The following is a 15,895-nucleotide window of genomic DNA, read 5'->3' on the forward strand; positions in this document are numbered from 1 at the left end:
AGCTCACTGCTTTGGATCAGGCAATGCTGGAGGTGGTGTGTATGTTTGAGTCTTGAAATGATGACTTTGTGAGTAACTTGCCCTGTGGCCATTGTGGCCCAGTGGGATCATCATGATGTTGTAACCAAGCCTTACAATGATGCGGAACTTTACCCAATAGTAAAAGATTAAAAAGTTGGAAATTGTGTGCTCTCCAGTGACAGTGACAGGAATGGAGATTTGAGAGACTTCTGTTCAGGCTGCAGAGACTGTAACTCTATGTGGCTATCAGAACTATTAACCCACATCTTATTCTACACTTAAATGACAGCCAACTTGTCAGATGTCTGAGCTTCCAGCTTGCGTGCTTGACTTAAGCTCAGATCAGGGCAGACCTGGGAACTGCATGAGTCTTAGGTGAATCCTGCTTGAATACCACTAATAAACCAAGGGAATGGACTCGCACAAACATTACAAATAAGATTCCTTTTTGTTTTCATGATGTATTTTATTTTGTTATAGTCTATTTTATTCTCTCTTTCTCTCTCTCTCATTTTGTTTGTGCTGGCAAGGCCAAGGTCTGCTGGTGTGGAGTCTCAAGCCAGAAACAGGATCACTTGGGTGCAGTGGTTGAAGGACCTACTCCCACATTACAGCAGTAGAACTTGACATAGTTGTTCCCATAGCAGAACTTCTTAGGCAAGAAAGCTATTTCTGATTAATTTAGGTCTCTTTTTTCCAGCTTTTCAATTTTAGATTGTTCTGAAAACCTTTGTTCGCTTATGTTGGGTTTTATTCTTAAGGGCTGGTGCAGTCTCATTTTTGCCAACATGAAAGTCATCTTTGCCTAGCACAAGCCAAATTTATCAATGCCAGAAGTAGTCTAGTTAAGATTATACACAAGTGTATAGATTAAGTACTTTTTTATTTTCTGGTCTTAATTTGGGAAAGTAGCAATACCTTAATTTCCCATGTTTATCACATAGACGAACTAATCACCTTTTCAGTTTGCTCACCATGGAACGCAGAGTTCATTCACATACAGTAATACAACCACAGATCAGCTATAGGAAATTGCTGTATTTAAAAACGGGAGCGCTGAAGATGCATTATATATAATTAAACTATTCCACATACAGATTTGTGGAATTTGTATATAGAATATTTTGGAACAGGAACCTCTGTTCTGGAGAGACACATTTAAAGAACTCTATTGATTTTCTTAAACATCTTTTATGAGGTAAATATAAAACTCTGAAAATGCTTTGCAAATCTTGAGAATTAGTCCCACTGGTTATCTCTAGCTCTCAATTCCCTAATTTAAGGCATCATTAACTTTTTTTTGCTTGTGGCATTAGCAATAAAAGTTAACTATTAAACTTGTATTTTAGACTTTTTGCCTTCACTCAGTGGTCAGCACAAAACCAGCAAACTAAACTGTTGCAATTGCATGATACTAAGCAAAAGAGAGGTAAATCCTGTATGTAGCATTCTGCATTAGAACATCTGGCATGGCTCAGCTAACATTTTATTTAAAACTTTCTGTTAAGTTACTAGACGTTTAAAAGGATAATTAGTCTCTGTCCTTTCTAAATCACAATGGCCAGATTAATGATTGTTCAAACTGCAACAATATTGTAATAAAAGTGAAAGCTATATGGCAGACTATACTATTCTCCTTTAAAGCCCCTTTTGAAGCTGATTACTTATTTGCTAATGAAATGTTTTTTGGACAACCTGAAATGAACTCTGAATTGTAGGTAGTTCCTAATACAATAGTCAACTAATCCATGCAGTTTACTGTTTAGTTTCAATAAACGTATGTCTGAAATAAATTTTCAGGTCATTTAAGGTCAGTGTTTTTCCAGGTCTGGGCTAGGTGATAGAATTTGAGAATCTGCAGTAGGAGGTACTTGCACAGAGCTACCATCTCTCATATTTATGTGTCTGAGTACAATGACATTCTGTATTTTTGTGAAGTTCCAGCTCCTGGACTCATATGAGAATATATGAGAATATCAGCTCTTTTTCAAGAATAAGAGCTTAATTCTCATAACTGCTCATAAAAGTCCGCTTCCAGTTTCAAAAGGTGGTTGTCCCCTTTCCAGTGGAAGGTTTGGGGATTTTTTAAAGTGTGATAGTTGAACCAGAATGGGGGTCTGAATCATGATTTTTGGTTACTTGAGGTTGACAGTGGTGCGTACTATCAGATGTAATACACAGTGCTGTGAGTATCTTGCTTGTATCTGGGTGGACATTTTCTCCAGCATACAGCAGATATATGCAGCATCATGAAGTAACTTTTGATTCTTTTTGCACTGATATGGCACTAATGACAGCAGCTCTCTTGTTGGACTGTTCCATTTTTACTTGGCTCTACTAGAGCTCACATGGTTTCTCAGTTAGTATCCTGAAAATCAAATTTATCTTTAAAAGAGAAAAGAGAAAGGAGTGATAATAAATGAACTTCCCTATTTTAATCAAACCCTGCATGTTCAAAACAAAAAGCAGAACAAAATGTTGCTCAACCGCTATTGTTTTTGCTTATTTCAGAATGCAGTTCAGTTGGGTTCAGTCATATCTAACAGAGACTTCATCTCCTGGAGTTCAGTTCTGCAGCCAGCTGAGGAAATGAACCATATAGGCCTGAGACATAGACGAGTATTAGAAAGCTAACTATTAAAATCTGTGATTTATCTTATTTCTTCTTTTCCACCCATCATAAAGCTGGCAGTACTCTGGCTGACCTGATACATACCTATACACAAAGTCTCTGAATCTGTTGTCTTCTTCAGGCCTTCCACTCCCTCTTTGTGACTAGGTCACTCTGAAAACAATGGCATCCCTTCCATTTGCCTTCCAAAGACAGAGAAGTGAGGCGACTGTAGATTCCCGAGACTGTCCTAAGAAAACTGTTCAAGCAGCATTCTGTCACTCCGTAAATCCAGGGTAAAGCCCAACATACGTTTGTTTCTAATCCACAACATTCAAAAGAAAGCGAGTGTTTCCTACAGCAGCTGTGTGAGGCACTGTCTGATAGTACCTGGGACGATCCTTGGTTAGGAGAATTAAACAGATATTCACAACTCTTCCAGCGTGAGGCCTATTCTTTATTTCTGTGTTGTCTGGACAGGCACAAGGTATGCTACAACCTAAACATTTATTTCAAAATTGAACAGAGGTAGCTGCCAGTTAGGCTTCAAGGTCAGGAGTGACCACGTCCTTTCATCCAAGGACCCTGACTTTGTACAAGAAACAGCTTGCTGTTCTGGACTGACTCATTTTCCTCAGACCGAGATAAGATCACTACTGTTTTTCAATAAAAGAAAGGAGGCTGCCACAATGGCTGGGGATGGACAAATTAACCATATATAGTAAAATGTAGAGGATATTTTGGCCCTGTTACTGCTTCTTATTAGAGCTAGGGAGGTAATGAGTAGTTATGTTTGTTTGTTTTGTTTTTGTTTTTTTTTGTCTCAATGGGCAACATTTATTGTTCAAAGCAAAATTTTTGTTTTATGGTGAATTTAAAAAGTGAAGGGAAAAACAGTAATTTTAACTATAAATAAATATTTGATTTTTTTTTCTTTTTTTTTTCTTCTTTCTTTTCTCTCTCTTTTTTTTTTTCTTTTTTTTTCCTTTCTGTTTGAATTTTGGCCTGTTTTGAAACAAAGTTTCAAATTTTCTTTTGGAAAATAACACTAGGGAAATATGCTGACCTTTTGAAATTGAAATGTTTCACCAAAATTTCCTGCAACATGTTGAAATTTTCAAATCAGTTCTTCCTTTGTTTTCAAATGAAACTATTTGGTGACTGCATAAGTTTTGGCCCCCTCCACATAAACTGTATTTTCTGGAGAAGGCTGACTTTCTTAAACACTTTTCCACAGCTCAAGGAACCATGACTGCTTATGGCCACAGTAGCAGTGATGCACCAGCTCAATTGTTTCTGGATCCATAAATAGCTTTGCAGCTTTGGTCCGAGAGATCTCCATCATGCTCAAAAGGGGAGAGGTGAAAGTCTGAAGATTCAAAAGTCAGTGACAGAAAAAGCAGACATGAAAACAGGCCTACCACAAATGTTCTTGGCCATAATGCATACAAAGATGTCTCTACTATAAGAGCCCAAGATCACATCTTGCCTTGTGAAGCTCAGAATGGCTTTGGTCAGACTCAGAATTAAGCATTTCCCATTATAAAAAAAAATATTTATCTCATGTTGCTAAATAAAAATCACACGGAGAAAATTAAGCACATCTGAGATAGTTTTTCATTCTGCGAAGCCATGGAGGGTACATAGACCTGTAATACAGCCATTTCCCTCTTGGAATTAGGCCCTTTCATGCTACAGGAAGTCCCGAGAATCCACACTGAAAAAACGAGTCACCTCCTGTAATTCCTTTTAGCTACTGAAAAAGAGTCAAGAGTGCCCAGAGACCCCAAACTACTGTTCGGATTGGGTTAAATTCAGTGTTCTGGTCCTCATTTGCAGGGTAATCTCAGCCAGTATGGTCATGACCTCCAGCAAGAGCTGTGTTATACTGGAACAATGGATCTGTCAGCCTCCTGAGTGAAAGGGGTGTGTGCAAAGGACAAAGGTTTCTCAGCAGCTGGCTCATGAATCTGGAGTTCCTGCCTGGAAGGGATCAGGATGATTAAAAAACTCAGCACCTTTCAAGCAAAATGGAAAACCCACTTCTTTGCTTTGCTTTGCTTTTCCCACAAATGCTCTACATACAAAAAAAAAAAAAAAAAATCAGTCCCTGCCACATCTAAAGATGAAAGAAAAAATATTGGCAGGAGGAAAATGGCTGGACTATTTCTGTCCATATACATGTATATATTTATAATTGGAGGTCTACCGCTGTGTTTTCTCTACAAAAGCTGGTACCTAGTTGGGTGGAATAGAGGAAAATTGCAAAAGGATCCAAGAAAATTTCTTGCACAACACCCATCTTCTTCCAGTCCTTCATTGTTCTGATCATAATTCCTGCTTTGCTCCAGGCCTGATCAGCCTGTGAGCTAAACAGACCATCAGCCCACTCTGTGTGAGAGGGACCTCAGGGGTTGGTGCATCATGCCTAAGAAATATTAGCATTGGTGTTCCTCCATTACTAAGTCCCATCCCAGTTTTTCTGAGAGATTATAGCCTTGAGTTATAATGCCATGCTGAAATTTCACAGTCTGAGGTATTCAGGATATGTTTCTTACCTCTGGATCTTTGTGCACTTCAATTTCTGCTTTTATTTATGCCTCAGACATGACCGTTTTGTTCACTTTGCTGGATGCTGTTTCCATTATCAGTGCTTAGTAGGTCATTTTCCAATAGCTGTCTCAAAGCATAATGCCTCTGTGAATGACAGCCTATTTTAGCTGTGTTCCTTTAATGCTTGTTTGTCTGTAGGGGCTATGCAATCCTATACGTGGTCGCTAACCTACACTGTGACAACAGCTGCTGGGTCGCCTGCTGAAAACACCCAACAGCTGCCCTGCATGAGAAGTCCACACGTACCATCATCATCTGTCACACACCGGATACCTGTTTATCCCCATCGAGAAGAACATGGGTAAGTCACTTCCCAGTGTCTTGTTTGTTTGGTGTGTATTTTGGATGAACCTAAGCTTAGCTGGTTTTGTTTTTGTTGGTGCTGGTTGTTTGTTTGTTTGTTTGTTTTAAATTGGAAATGCAATGAAATCTGTTTCTTGATGTAATACATGTATGTCTGTATTGCAAAGATGCTGATATCATTATTCTTTGGCTGTTGTTATTGCTGTATGGTTATATTATGTCTCAGTTTTATAATCATATTAAATTCTATTTCAAAACACGGTAGGCCTGGATAATACTTTATAAAAGAGAAGGGTTTGGCACATTTCTTCCTATCTGTGATTCCCATTTTCCTGTGTCTTGTTTTATCCCAAAGGCTAGATGTGTCCAAAGAACAGCCTTTCTATACTAAGTCTCAGGAGAAGTGTTTCTTTTCCTCTGCACAGTGCAGCTGAGACCACACCTGGAGCAGTAGATCCAGTTCTGAGTTCCCCTCTGTAAGAAAGATGAGGCCATAAGGAGTCCGGAAAAGGGCCACTAACATGATCAAGTGGAACACCTAAGATATAAGCAGAGACTAAGAGAGCTGGGGTTGGTTAGACTTAAGAAGAGAAGGCTCAGGGAGGGTCTTATCACAATGTATAAACATGCTATGAAGGATGTAAAGAAAGTGGAGACAGCTTCTTCTCAGTGGTATCCAAATGACAGGACAAAAGGCATGGGTATAAACTGAAATTCTGGAAATTCTGTTTAAACTTAAACAAACAAACAAAAAACACAACATGCAAACAACAAACAATTCATTTTAATGTGATCAAACACTGGAATAGGTCTCCCAGATAGGCTATGGAGCGTCCATCCTTGCTGATATGCAAAACCCATCTGGTCTTAATCCTTGGCAGCCTGATCTAGCAGACCCTGCTTTGAGCAAGGGGCTTACACTAGCTGATCTCCAGAGGGCCCTTGCAGCCTTTATGATTCGATGACTACCGTTTGACCTGCAAATCAAACATGTCCAAAGTTTGGAAAAATAACCACATTTTCACTCTAGTATTCTAATCTCATCTCCATCACCAAAATTTGCTTGAGGCACTGAATTAAAATAATTACAAGCTGAAATTTGTTTAACATTATTTGATCTTGGCAAACTTCAGACACTCAGACAAAAGTCTCTCTGCTCTTTGTTACATAGCACTTCTGTGCCATCTCATTTGGGTGAATGTGTCACTCACAGATAACCATAACTAAAGAGAAACAGTCACAAAATCATCACTGGAGAAGGGCTCCAGGAACATAACAAAATTAGCAAGAGCCCAGATGCTGACATGAAGCAAGACACTCAAAAGATGTTTCTGATTTCCTCAGTCTCATTGCATACTCATTACCCTTGCAGAACTGCTTTCTCAGAGTGGAAAATTGTCTACTCTTTGGAAGGATAGTAGAGATTAATTTGAACCTTCCATCTCCTTCTCTCTTGGAAGGAGAGAAGGTTTGGATTTCTGCCTGAATGTCACTGCTAAGCCCTTCCCGGAAAAACCTGGATACCCTGGATATGGCTGCTTTTTGGAGTTGGAAATAGAGTAGCAGGGAGGTTTGTGAGCTGACACGATGCAGTAACTAGAACAAGCCATGGTAAGGCAGTGAATATATCTATAGATACATGTATGTATACATACATGAGAATTCGTTGTTACTAATGGAATCTCTTGCCTCTGGAAGGTGATTTGAGGAAACTTTTTATCTGAGTGAATCAGTATTTCTGAAAGGCAACAAAGACTTCTATAACCTGACTTCTTTCGCAGTTTGGATTTACATGGGACACATGCTTAGAAACATATTGGGGATGCTTCTAAACATTTTGGTGGTGTCTGCCTTCTTGCCTGGAGCTGACTTTTTAAATGTAGTGATACGACCTCTCTGTTAATTGATGCTTATGTGCCTTCTATCTCAAAGATTTTCTATCTTATTTGCTCTCTATATAGTAGTACTATTAATGTTTTTCTGAATAATTACAACCCGTACTTATTTGGATCTGCAGCAAAAACAGCACACTGGTATATTAGTTTTTATATGATTCAAGTCTGATGTAATATGCTAATAGAGACATGTTCCTGAAGAAAGGCCTGCACAGAAATGTAGTAACCTCACCCATAGAGTTCAGAAGCCCAAGACTCCACGGTTCTTTTGGAAGATACAGTCACAGATTCAAACAGAAGGGAAAAAAAATAGGAGACCTTGTATGCAACATTCAGTTGGCTGCTCTGGAAAGAAACAGAGAGAGAAGATCAAACTCTGCACTAAGATGTCAAGGTTTCTTGAGAAGAGAGAAATAGAGTTAGCAGCTGTCATAGCCACATAGACTGAACCTCACTCCCATGCGGAGGGGCAGCCAGAGAACATATGCAGTGCGCAGGCCAGGAGCCATTCCCCTGCTGCAGGTGAATTTCACACCAAATGCAGATTCTTGGCCACTCAGCATACCTGAAAGCATTCTAACAGCAGTTCTGCAGGGGTTTCTACCAATATTGCACACTAAAGGTGATCCTATTTAAAATATAAAGCCTCCAGAACATCTTGAGATAGAAAGAGAATACCTAAAATATCAGAGCACTTTATGTGATGGTATTCCACAATGTAAAGATATTCTAAGAACTGAGGCCTTGGAACAAGGTAAAGCCCTCCAAGCACCCAAGACAGACAGATATAGACTGTTGGACTGATTTGTACAAATATTTTATCTGTATTTCTGGCCAGTTTTAGAAGATAGAATATAAATTCAATGATAACTGTTCCCTGTAAAATAAAAATTTAATTAGGACCAATTGCATATTAACAGAAATGAATAAAAGGGTTCATGGTCTGTTCTTCATTATTAAAACAAAACCTATAAGAAGCAATACTAGTGAATATTTGTGAAACAAGGGGAAGGACACAGAGTTCATAACCTACTCTAATTCATGCCGGTAAATCTTCTAACTCCACAATGGTACTCTCCACACGTATGGGATATCAGGACAATCAATGGAAGATCTATTGTATTAACAGGGGAAAAAAGTCTTTTAACTGGAATTTCCCTTGTTCCATCTTGTGTCCGTTGCCTCCTGTTCTATCCCTGTGCACCTCTGAGAAGAGCCTGGCTCTAGCTGCTCTATCCCCTCCTTTTAGATAGTTGTAGATCATCCCTTTGCCTCTCTTCTTAAGACTGGACAAATGCAGATATCTTCTAGTACACCAGTCCCCTATCTGTTTTGATAGCCTCCACTGGACTTGCTTCAGTATGTCAGCGTCCTTTTTGTAGTTGAGAGCCCCAAACAAGACACAGTACTCAGGCTTCTCAAGCGCTAGAGGGGAATAATCACTTTTTAGGCTTGCTGTCTACAGTCCTGATAATACAGCCCAGTATGTACTTGGCCTTTTTCATTGCCAGGGCATAGTGTTGACGCACATTCAACTTTTTGTCCATCAGAACTTGCAGGCAATTTTCAGCAAAGCTGCTTTTTCTACAAATGGCCCCAACCTGTACCCGGGAGTTATGCCATCCCAGATGCAGGACTTTGCATTGTTCCCTGTACTGTACAAATGATCAACTGACCATTTTTTCCTGGATCATATCTAGGTCTGCTAGACTCTAGAGTAACTGCCAGTTCCCATCTGGACTTCCCCTAAGAAACCCCACCAGTTTATTATCCCTGTTAATCAATGACTGTAGATGTTGTTCAGAAGTCACTGTAAGACATGGTAATTGGCAGAAATATTTTGGGGGGATTTTTCAGGTGCACTTTCATCTTAGAGAGAATTAGAGTTCCCCAGCCAAGCAGTTTCAGATAGGCAGGAAAATACTAGCCTGGAAGGAGTACGGTCATCTCCTTCTCACGTCCTTCAGTATTCTCTCCTGCAGCTGAATTGAGAAAGAGGGAAACTCCTGGACCAAAAGTACCAGACCAAAAAAAACAACAGAATAAGGAAGTTTATAACTCAATGCTCAAGTGAATTAACTGTGCATTTTAGACAAAAAGCAATGAGGTTTTGGAGGAAGGAGATAGACCAGTATCTTCCAAACTAGGACAGCGCATCCTTGATGACTAGAGAGAGCACGAAGTGCAGACACTGCTTCATGGGACTTGGCTTTAGGTGGGAATCCAAGGGCCTCCTGGACTACAGGAGGGACAAGATAGACAAGTCTCCTCTTCAAACAGAGAAGGCTGCTCTGTGAAATGTCAGGCTTGTGAGACTGCCAAAAACATCTGTTACAAATTTTGCTTATCAGTCTGTTGTGTTGAAGGAATTAAAACACAGGATGTCTGCCTACCACAGTGTGCTACAACCCCATGGCACAGCCATTTCTCTCTCCCCCACTCTCCATGGAGAGCCTATCAAAGTCATGTCATGTGAACACCAGTTTGTCCGAGGTAATTATGGAAACCACTTACATTTACGGATAAACACAAATCGATGTAAGAGTGAGAGCTAAATGTTGAACAGTGAAGATGGACATGGGATATTAAGTCCTAAAAAAGTTTTTAGATGGGGCACTCTGCTCTCATTTTTAAGCTGTCTGGTTTGCCTGGTGTAAGACATGACATGGTATCTCTAGAATACCATTATAAGTTCAAAGGAATAACAAAGCAGTTTAAACTCTACCCAGTGTAAAAATGACATTGAACTTTGAAAAAAAAAAAAAAAAAAGGAAAAAAAAAGGTAAAATCCATACAAATAACTGTCTTCCCTCTCTCACAATGAGTTGTCTGCCTTTTTATTTGTTTATTGTGTTTTGTGTTTCATTTCAGTCTAGCATATATTTTAAGAGTCTTTAAACTTCTGTGCTGAATTAATATTGAGCATTCACGTATCTACATGGAGATGGGGAGGATGCAGAAAGTGTCCATTCATCTTTTGCTACTGAATGACCAACATAATGGTGGCCAACAAGCACTGACACTATAGCTAAGGAAACTGCTCCCTCCTTTACCCCCTGACTGTCCTAAGACAAAGGTTTGGACTAAAAAAAGAAAGTGGGCAGGTTCTCCAAGCTCAAATCCCATTCTATTCTGAAGTCAGCTGCACCAAAGCTGTATGTTGTATGCTTCAGATGTAAATGAATACATCTTTCTCCCTCTCCAAAAAAGGAACATCTGATCGCAGTGCAAGGAGATAGCTGAACTCCACAGTACAGTTAAGTTAAGTTTGCCATGCTTCCTGAGTCTGGATAGCAATTTACTAAGAACGTGGCAATAAAAAATAATAATAAAAGGGAAAAATATTCCTAGAAATGAGTCTGCAATTTACAACTAGTCACAGAAACATCCTGAGTCCCTGCATTTGTTTTTCTGTTGAGCACGTCATTTCATTGTGGCACCTGCTTGCCAACTGAGCTGAGAAATGTCTTTTAAAAAGAGGTAGTTTAAGATACCATTTTTCTGTGCAAAAAAAGTACAACTGTATGTCTGATAAAACTTACAGAATTATTAGTGGGAATATAATTACTATGCATACTAAATAGTGTTTTTAATGAATTTTAGGTACACAGGAAGTTACAACTACGGTAGCTATAGCAACCAGCATCCCCATCCAATGCAGAGTCAATATCCATCTTTACCACATGATACTGCTATTTCTGGACCACTTCATTATTCACCTTACCACAGAAGCTCTTCACAGGTAAGTTGGATTTATTTCTTGAAAATGCTTGATTCAACATTTAAGTAAAGTTTTACTTGTACATTTGTTATCAGCATGTAAGCTGTTTGAATCGTCTCTAGTCATTGATGGTCCCTATTTTTTTCTTTTCTGATATTACCTTGATATCTTTCTATTCTAGGGGAGATTCTTTTATCAGAAATACCTTTAGCTTGTGAATTTAGAGTACTAAACTCTAAAATCCAGCAATATGGATTATGAACGTGTTTCTGTGTTAAGAGGTAGCTGAAGCAAAGATGAATATAATTAGTTGTATGTTTCTTAGGAGATGGGAACAGGAAGAGATTCCTAACAACCAATAAAAGTGTTTTAATACGCTTGAAGGAAGATTCAGGAACCACAGGGAATTCTTCTGGTGCCCCTCCTTTGAGAATACTTATGGTTAGGAATTTGCCAAAAATGTGAGTTCTGCATATAGTTTGAATAACTCTGGGACCCCATTCCACTGTTTAGAATGTAGGCTATAGACTCCTACAACATGGTAAGGAGGGACGGCACTAACTATTTCAGGGGTATTTCAGTTCACAAAACGAAGCCAGTAGGAGAGAGCACAGATTAAGAATGAAGATGGAATTTGGCAACAGTTCGAAAGTAGGGCCACTCTTGAGCACATCGCACACCTGGTGCTTCCCCAGCGTAGAGGGTTCTGGGGTCTCTGCTGGAAGACTTGCAAGGGACAGATACTGGCTGGAGGTAATGACATTAGGGTATTCCACAACACAGTGCCTCTTATGCTTCATCTACTGGAAATTTATGCTAGTATATTAAAGACCACCATGCTTAACTCTTGTCACTGAACTGGAACGGTTTCATGCCAGATGCAAAGATACGAATTTGATAGTGCTTTGGAATAGAACGCATGAAACCTGCATCTCATTCTGGTCTTTGGCATCAGTTTACCAGGTGATCTCAAATAAGTTATTCCTTCTTAAGGTCTCTTAAAGCTTTTTACAATCAGCTGGGAAGATTGTCCTATACTGGATTTGTATAAAACAATCTTCAAATGTGCTCATTTGGACCAGCTCAGCAATCATTCTCTAGCTCATGGAAAAAATAAATCTACAACATCTCACCCATTTGTGTAGCACTTGGTCCATCAAAAAGAATACATGAGATGTGAGGATTTAACTAGTTGTTGCAGCTGCTGTATCTTCAATAGGAACAGTGAGTATATGTTTAAGTAGTGTCCTACAATAGGTTTGTATATATTGTTTTTTCACTACAGGCCATACCCTGTTATCTCAAGGGTTTTTGTTGTTGTTCTTTTTTCCAGGATGCATCAATTTTTGACTTAATATTGGCTCACCCATTTTCTTTACTCTCTTGTTCTTTACCAGAGAAAACCCACATGATTTGTAGTTCTGAAATGACCTCTAAGGTCGTGAATCTGGAGAATGAGGTTTTTACTGTTTAGAAAATTTGTCAACCATAGAAGTTTCCTTTATATCCTGTCTGCCACACTGACATAGCACAAGTTAAGCAAGAAATTAATAAAACAAAGCAGGATCAATACATTTGTAGCTTACTCATGTCCTGGTTAATATGTCATATAGAAATAGTAACATACATTAAAATCATGAAAATGCTTTTCTTTCTGTAATAGGCTGTCTCTACAAATGCAGATGTCAGATAACTTTTTCCTCTCTTGCTAGCCCTTGAGCTACCTTGGATATACATGAAGAATAGCTATGCTTTAATGATTTCATATGAGAGCAAAATGATTTCAACCTGTATTTAGCATGCTTTTTCTCATGCTTCTTGTAAACTGAGATGTAATCTCATGGCAAAATGCAGCTAACAAACTCATATCGATGTACTTATTCCGTATCAAAAGGAGCTACAAACTGAAACACTACTTTAAGAAAAATCTTAACTGATTCAAATCTGGAATTTGCTGACATTGTTTTTAAAACTAAACAAGCTTCTGTGAAGTGCTTGCCCTGATGAAAAATGCTTTCTTAGCTATTTTTAACCAACAGAAGTACATAATGTACTGTTGCCTGCAAAGCCTAACAGGATGTTAGGGAACTACATTTTTTCTACCAGGCTTTCTAAGTGGAATATGGTGTAAGGGATTGCAGCAGGACTCATGACGTTGCAAAATCAAAATACAGGGAGCCAAATTTGCAATGAATATATAAACAGCTGCCGCTGTACTGAAACCAGAGGAGATGCAGTGTATTGCTGTGGTAATGTAATCAGTCGAGAAGTGGAGGCATTGACCATCTCTCTTCAAAAGAATTCTTTGTTGTAATCTACATTCAGTACAAATATAGAACTCTGGATCAGCTTTAGCTCTTTAGGATAGTGTCTGGGGATTAACTCAAAGAAAAAAAAAAATCTGTGTGGGGGGTAAGTTCTCCTCTACAAACACGGAATCAGAGGGAGCCCTTGTCCCAGAAAGGGGCCTGAGTTGAAACAGACAGGATGTAATAGAGGTGGCTTTTAGTCTGCAGCTATAAATTACTATTTTGGTCTGAAAGAACACCATGTCAGTCCAACCTCTTTCTGAGGAAGAGAGCATCATATTCCAGGTTTTATCAGGTCAGTTATTTTAGGGCTATTTTCCAGCCCAGAGCAATAGTCCTAAAGAAAAAGAGTTGTGTTTGATTCTTTGTTTGTTTCTTTGGTACAACTTTAAGATGGGTCATTTCACAGACACAATTTACAGACCATCAACAACAACAACAAAAGTGGAATTAGTGCAGAGGGGATGGAGGGAATAACTTTATTTAGTAGAAGTGGGGAGGACTGAACAGCTGGGAAAGCAGAAGGGAATGAGAGATCTTTTAAATTGTATTTGCAAACAGGTAAAATGTTGATCCCAACTTCACACACAGACTGACATGATAATTGCATTGTGTCGATTTTAGGTTGCCTGCTGTGGTTTTATCATTGGAATCCTTACAGTGGGGCTGTGCTGGTGAAGAAGTCACACAGTTGTAGCTCTTATAATAATACATACAGCTCTTGAAGAGTGCAGGCAGAAGTCCCAACACAAGCCTATCTCACCTGACTAGTAGCAGGTCCATCTTAGGAAGAGGCTCCTGGATAATTTGGGTCCCTTAGTCTTAGTCTTATAGGAAGTGAAACAGTGGTGGGCATCATGCCCACTCACACCCTGTCCCATAATTGATTAGTGAGAGCCCATGAGGATGTTGTTACCTCTCACCTCTGAGAAAGTCTTGGAGCTTAGCTTGGCTCATAGAGCAATGTTATGTGTTTTGTTACTGTAGGCTAAATGGGGATTTTGATAAGTAGCCCACAGTTTCAGAAAGATCAATGACTTTCAGGTGGACAAGAAGGCAAAACAGTAGAGGAGATGGTTTGTAAAAGACTTCAGCGGAGTAAATGTTCTGATGAAGTAATTTCTGCAGCTACTAACCCAGCCGGAGCCTAAAACAGTCACCTTCTGGTAATACAGGCTGACTAATTCCCACTGATGGCTAAGAGTCTTTTTTGTTGACAGGGACAGTCTGTTCAAACCTTGGTCTTATTCCGAATACTTTTTTTCTTTCATCAGCATCTGTGAATATTTCTCAGAACAGTTGCTTCCTTGTAACTCCGGGCTTGATTGCTCATTTCTTGACTCAGCTTACTGGCCAAGAGCCTGGCACACAAATGAAAAAAAAAATAAAAATAAAGATTATCTACAGATCGATTTGGTACTACTTAGCTCTCTGAACAACAGTGCTGAAATGCATACAATCATATCTGCTAATTCCATCATCATTTAGGAGGGTGTGTAATGCATTTACATAAACAGATCTCTACTGACTAAAAAATCAGTTTTGTAAGTTTGCTGACTCTAGTTTTAGGTGAACCAGATGCCAGGGCAGAAAATAGACAACAGCTCTGTCTAAAAACTTCTGAGTGTTCCTATCAACTTATGTCAAGTGTAGCAGAGAGGTACACCCTTCAAAGGTAACCCCTGCACATTGTCACCATCTAATCTGCCTGCACAATCTGCATTTGGCTGGCTTTTGATCACAGCTTTTGTCTGCAGATTTCACCCTGGCTGAACAGGTCTTGATCCTCTTTCAGGCTATCCATAAATGTTTCAATTAATAGCATTCCACCTCTTCCTTAGACACAAAGTAATTCATGCTGCAGTCATTTTTCTGTGTAAATCACAAGGGTAACACTCTTGGTAGGAAGAGTAGCTAGAGAAATCTGCAGCAGCATATGTTTTTATGCTTTAATGTATCTGGTAACACAGAAAGATGCACGTCAATATACAGCAAGCATATGGTATATATGTAAGTACTATAATGCATGGCTGTAGTATGTCATATTGTAGGTCCTTTTATGCAGGTTCTATCTCTAGCAATGGCCAGAAGTGCATGTGTGGAGGAAAAGTATTAGTAATAGGGTAGGTAGAGCGTGGTCCTTTCACCAGCATAGCCACACTGTGCTTGGTAAGGGCTGACCTAGGGATGTCCTGAGTAGGAAGCAGAAGCTGGGCTGTTGTATTTTCTAGCAACTCACTCTCCATTACTCTCTTTGAGCTCTTTTGTACTTCTGAAGAATGGTTTGTATGAAGCATGTATTCTCTTGTTGGTTTAAAACCTGCTATCTTATAATTGTACTGGATGGACTATTTTTTTTTATTTTTTTTTTTTGGGGGGGGGGGATGATGAGGAATAGGGAGTACTCATTACTTATTTGTTT

The 15,895-nt window shown here is 39.2% G+C and overlaps 1 protein-coding gene across 2 annotated transcripts in view; it reads left to right on the top strand.

Annotated features, from left to right (window-relative positions):
• The window catches only part of RFX4 (regulatory factor X4), a 91,969-nt gene that overhangs the window by 67,440 nt on the left and 8,634 nt on the right, over nt 1–15,895 (top strand). For both annotated transcript variants that reach the window (XM_068664589.1, XM_068664596.1), the window contains exons 16-17: nt 5,384–5,546; nt 11,047–11,185. In XM_068664589.1, coding sequence (XP_068520690.1) covers nt 5,384–5,546; nt 11,047–11,185 — 302 coding nt within the window. The remainder of the gene's footprint in view (nt 1–5,383; nt 5,547–11,046; nt 11,186–15,895) is intronic.

Source organism: Anas acuta, chromosome 1 (assembly GCF_963932015.1).
Source record: "Anas acuta chromosome 1, bAnaAcu1.1, whole genome shotgun sequence".
Lineage (NCBI taxonomy): Eukaryota > Metazoa > Chordata > Aves > Anseriformes > Anatidae > Anas > Anas acuta.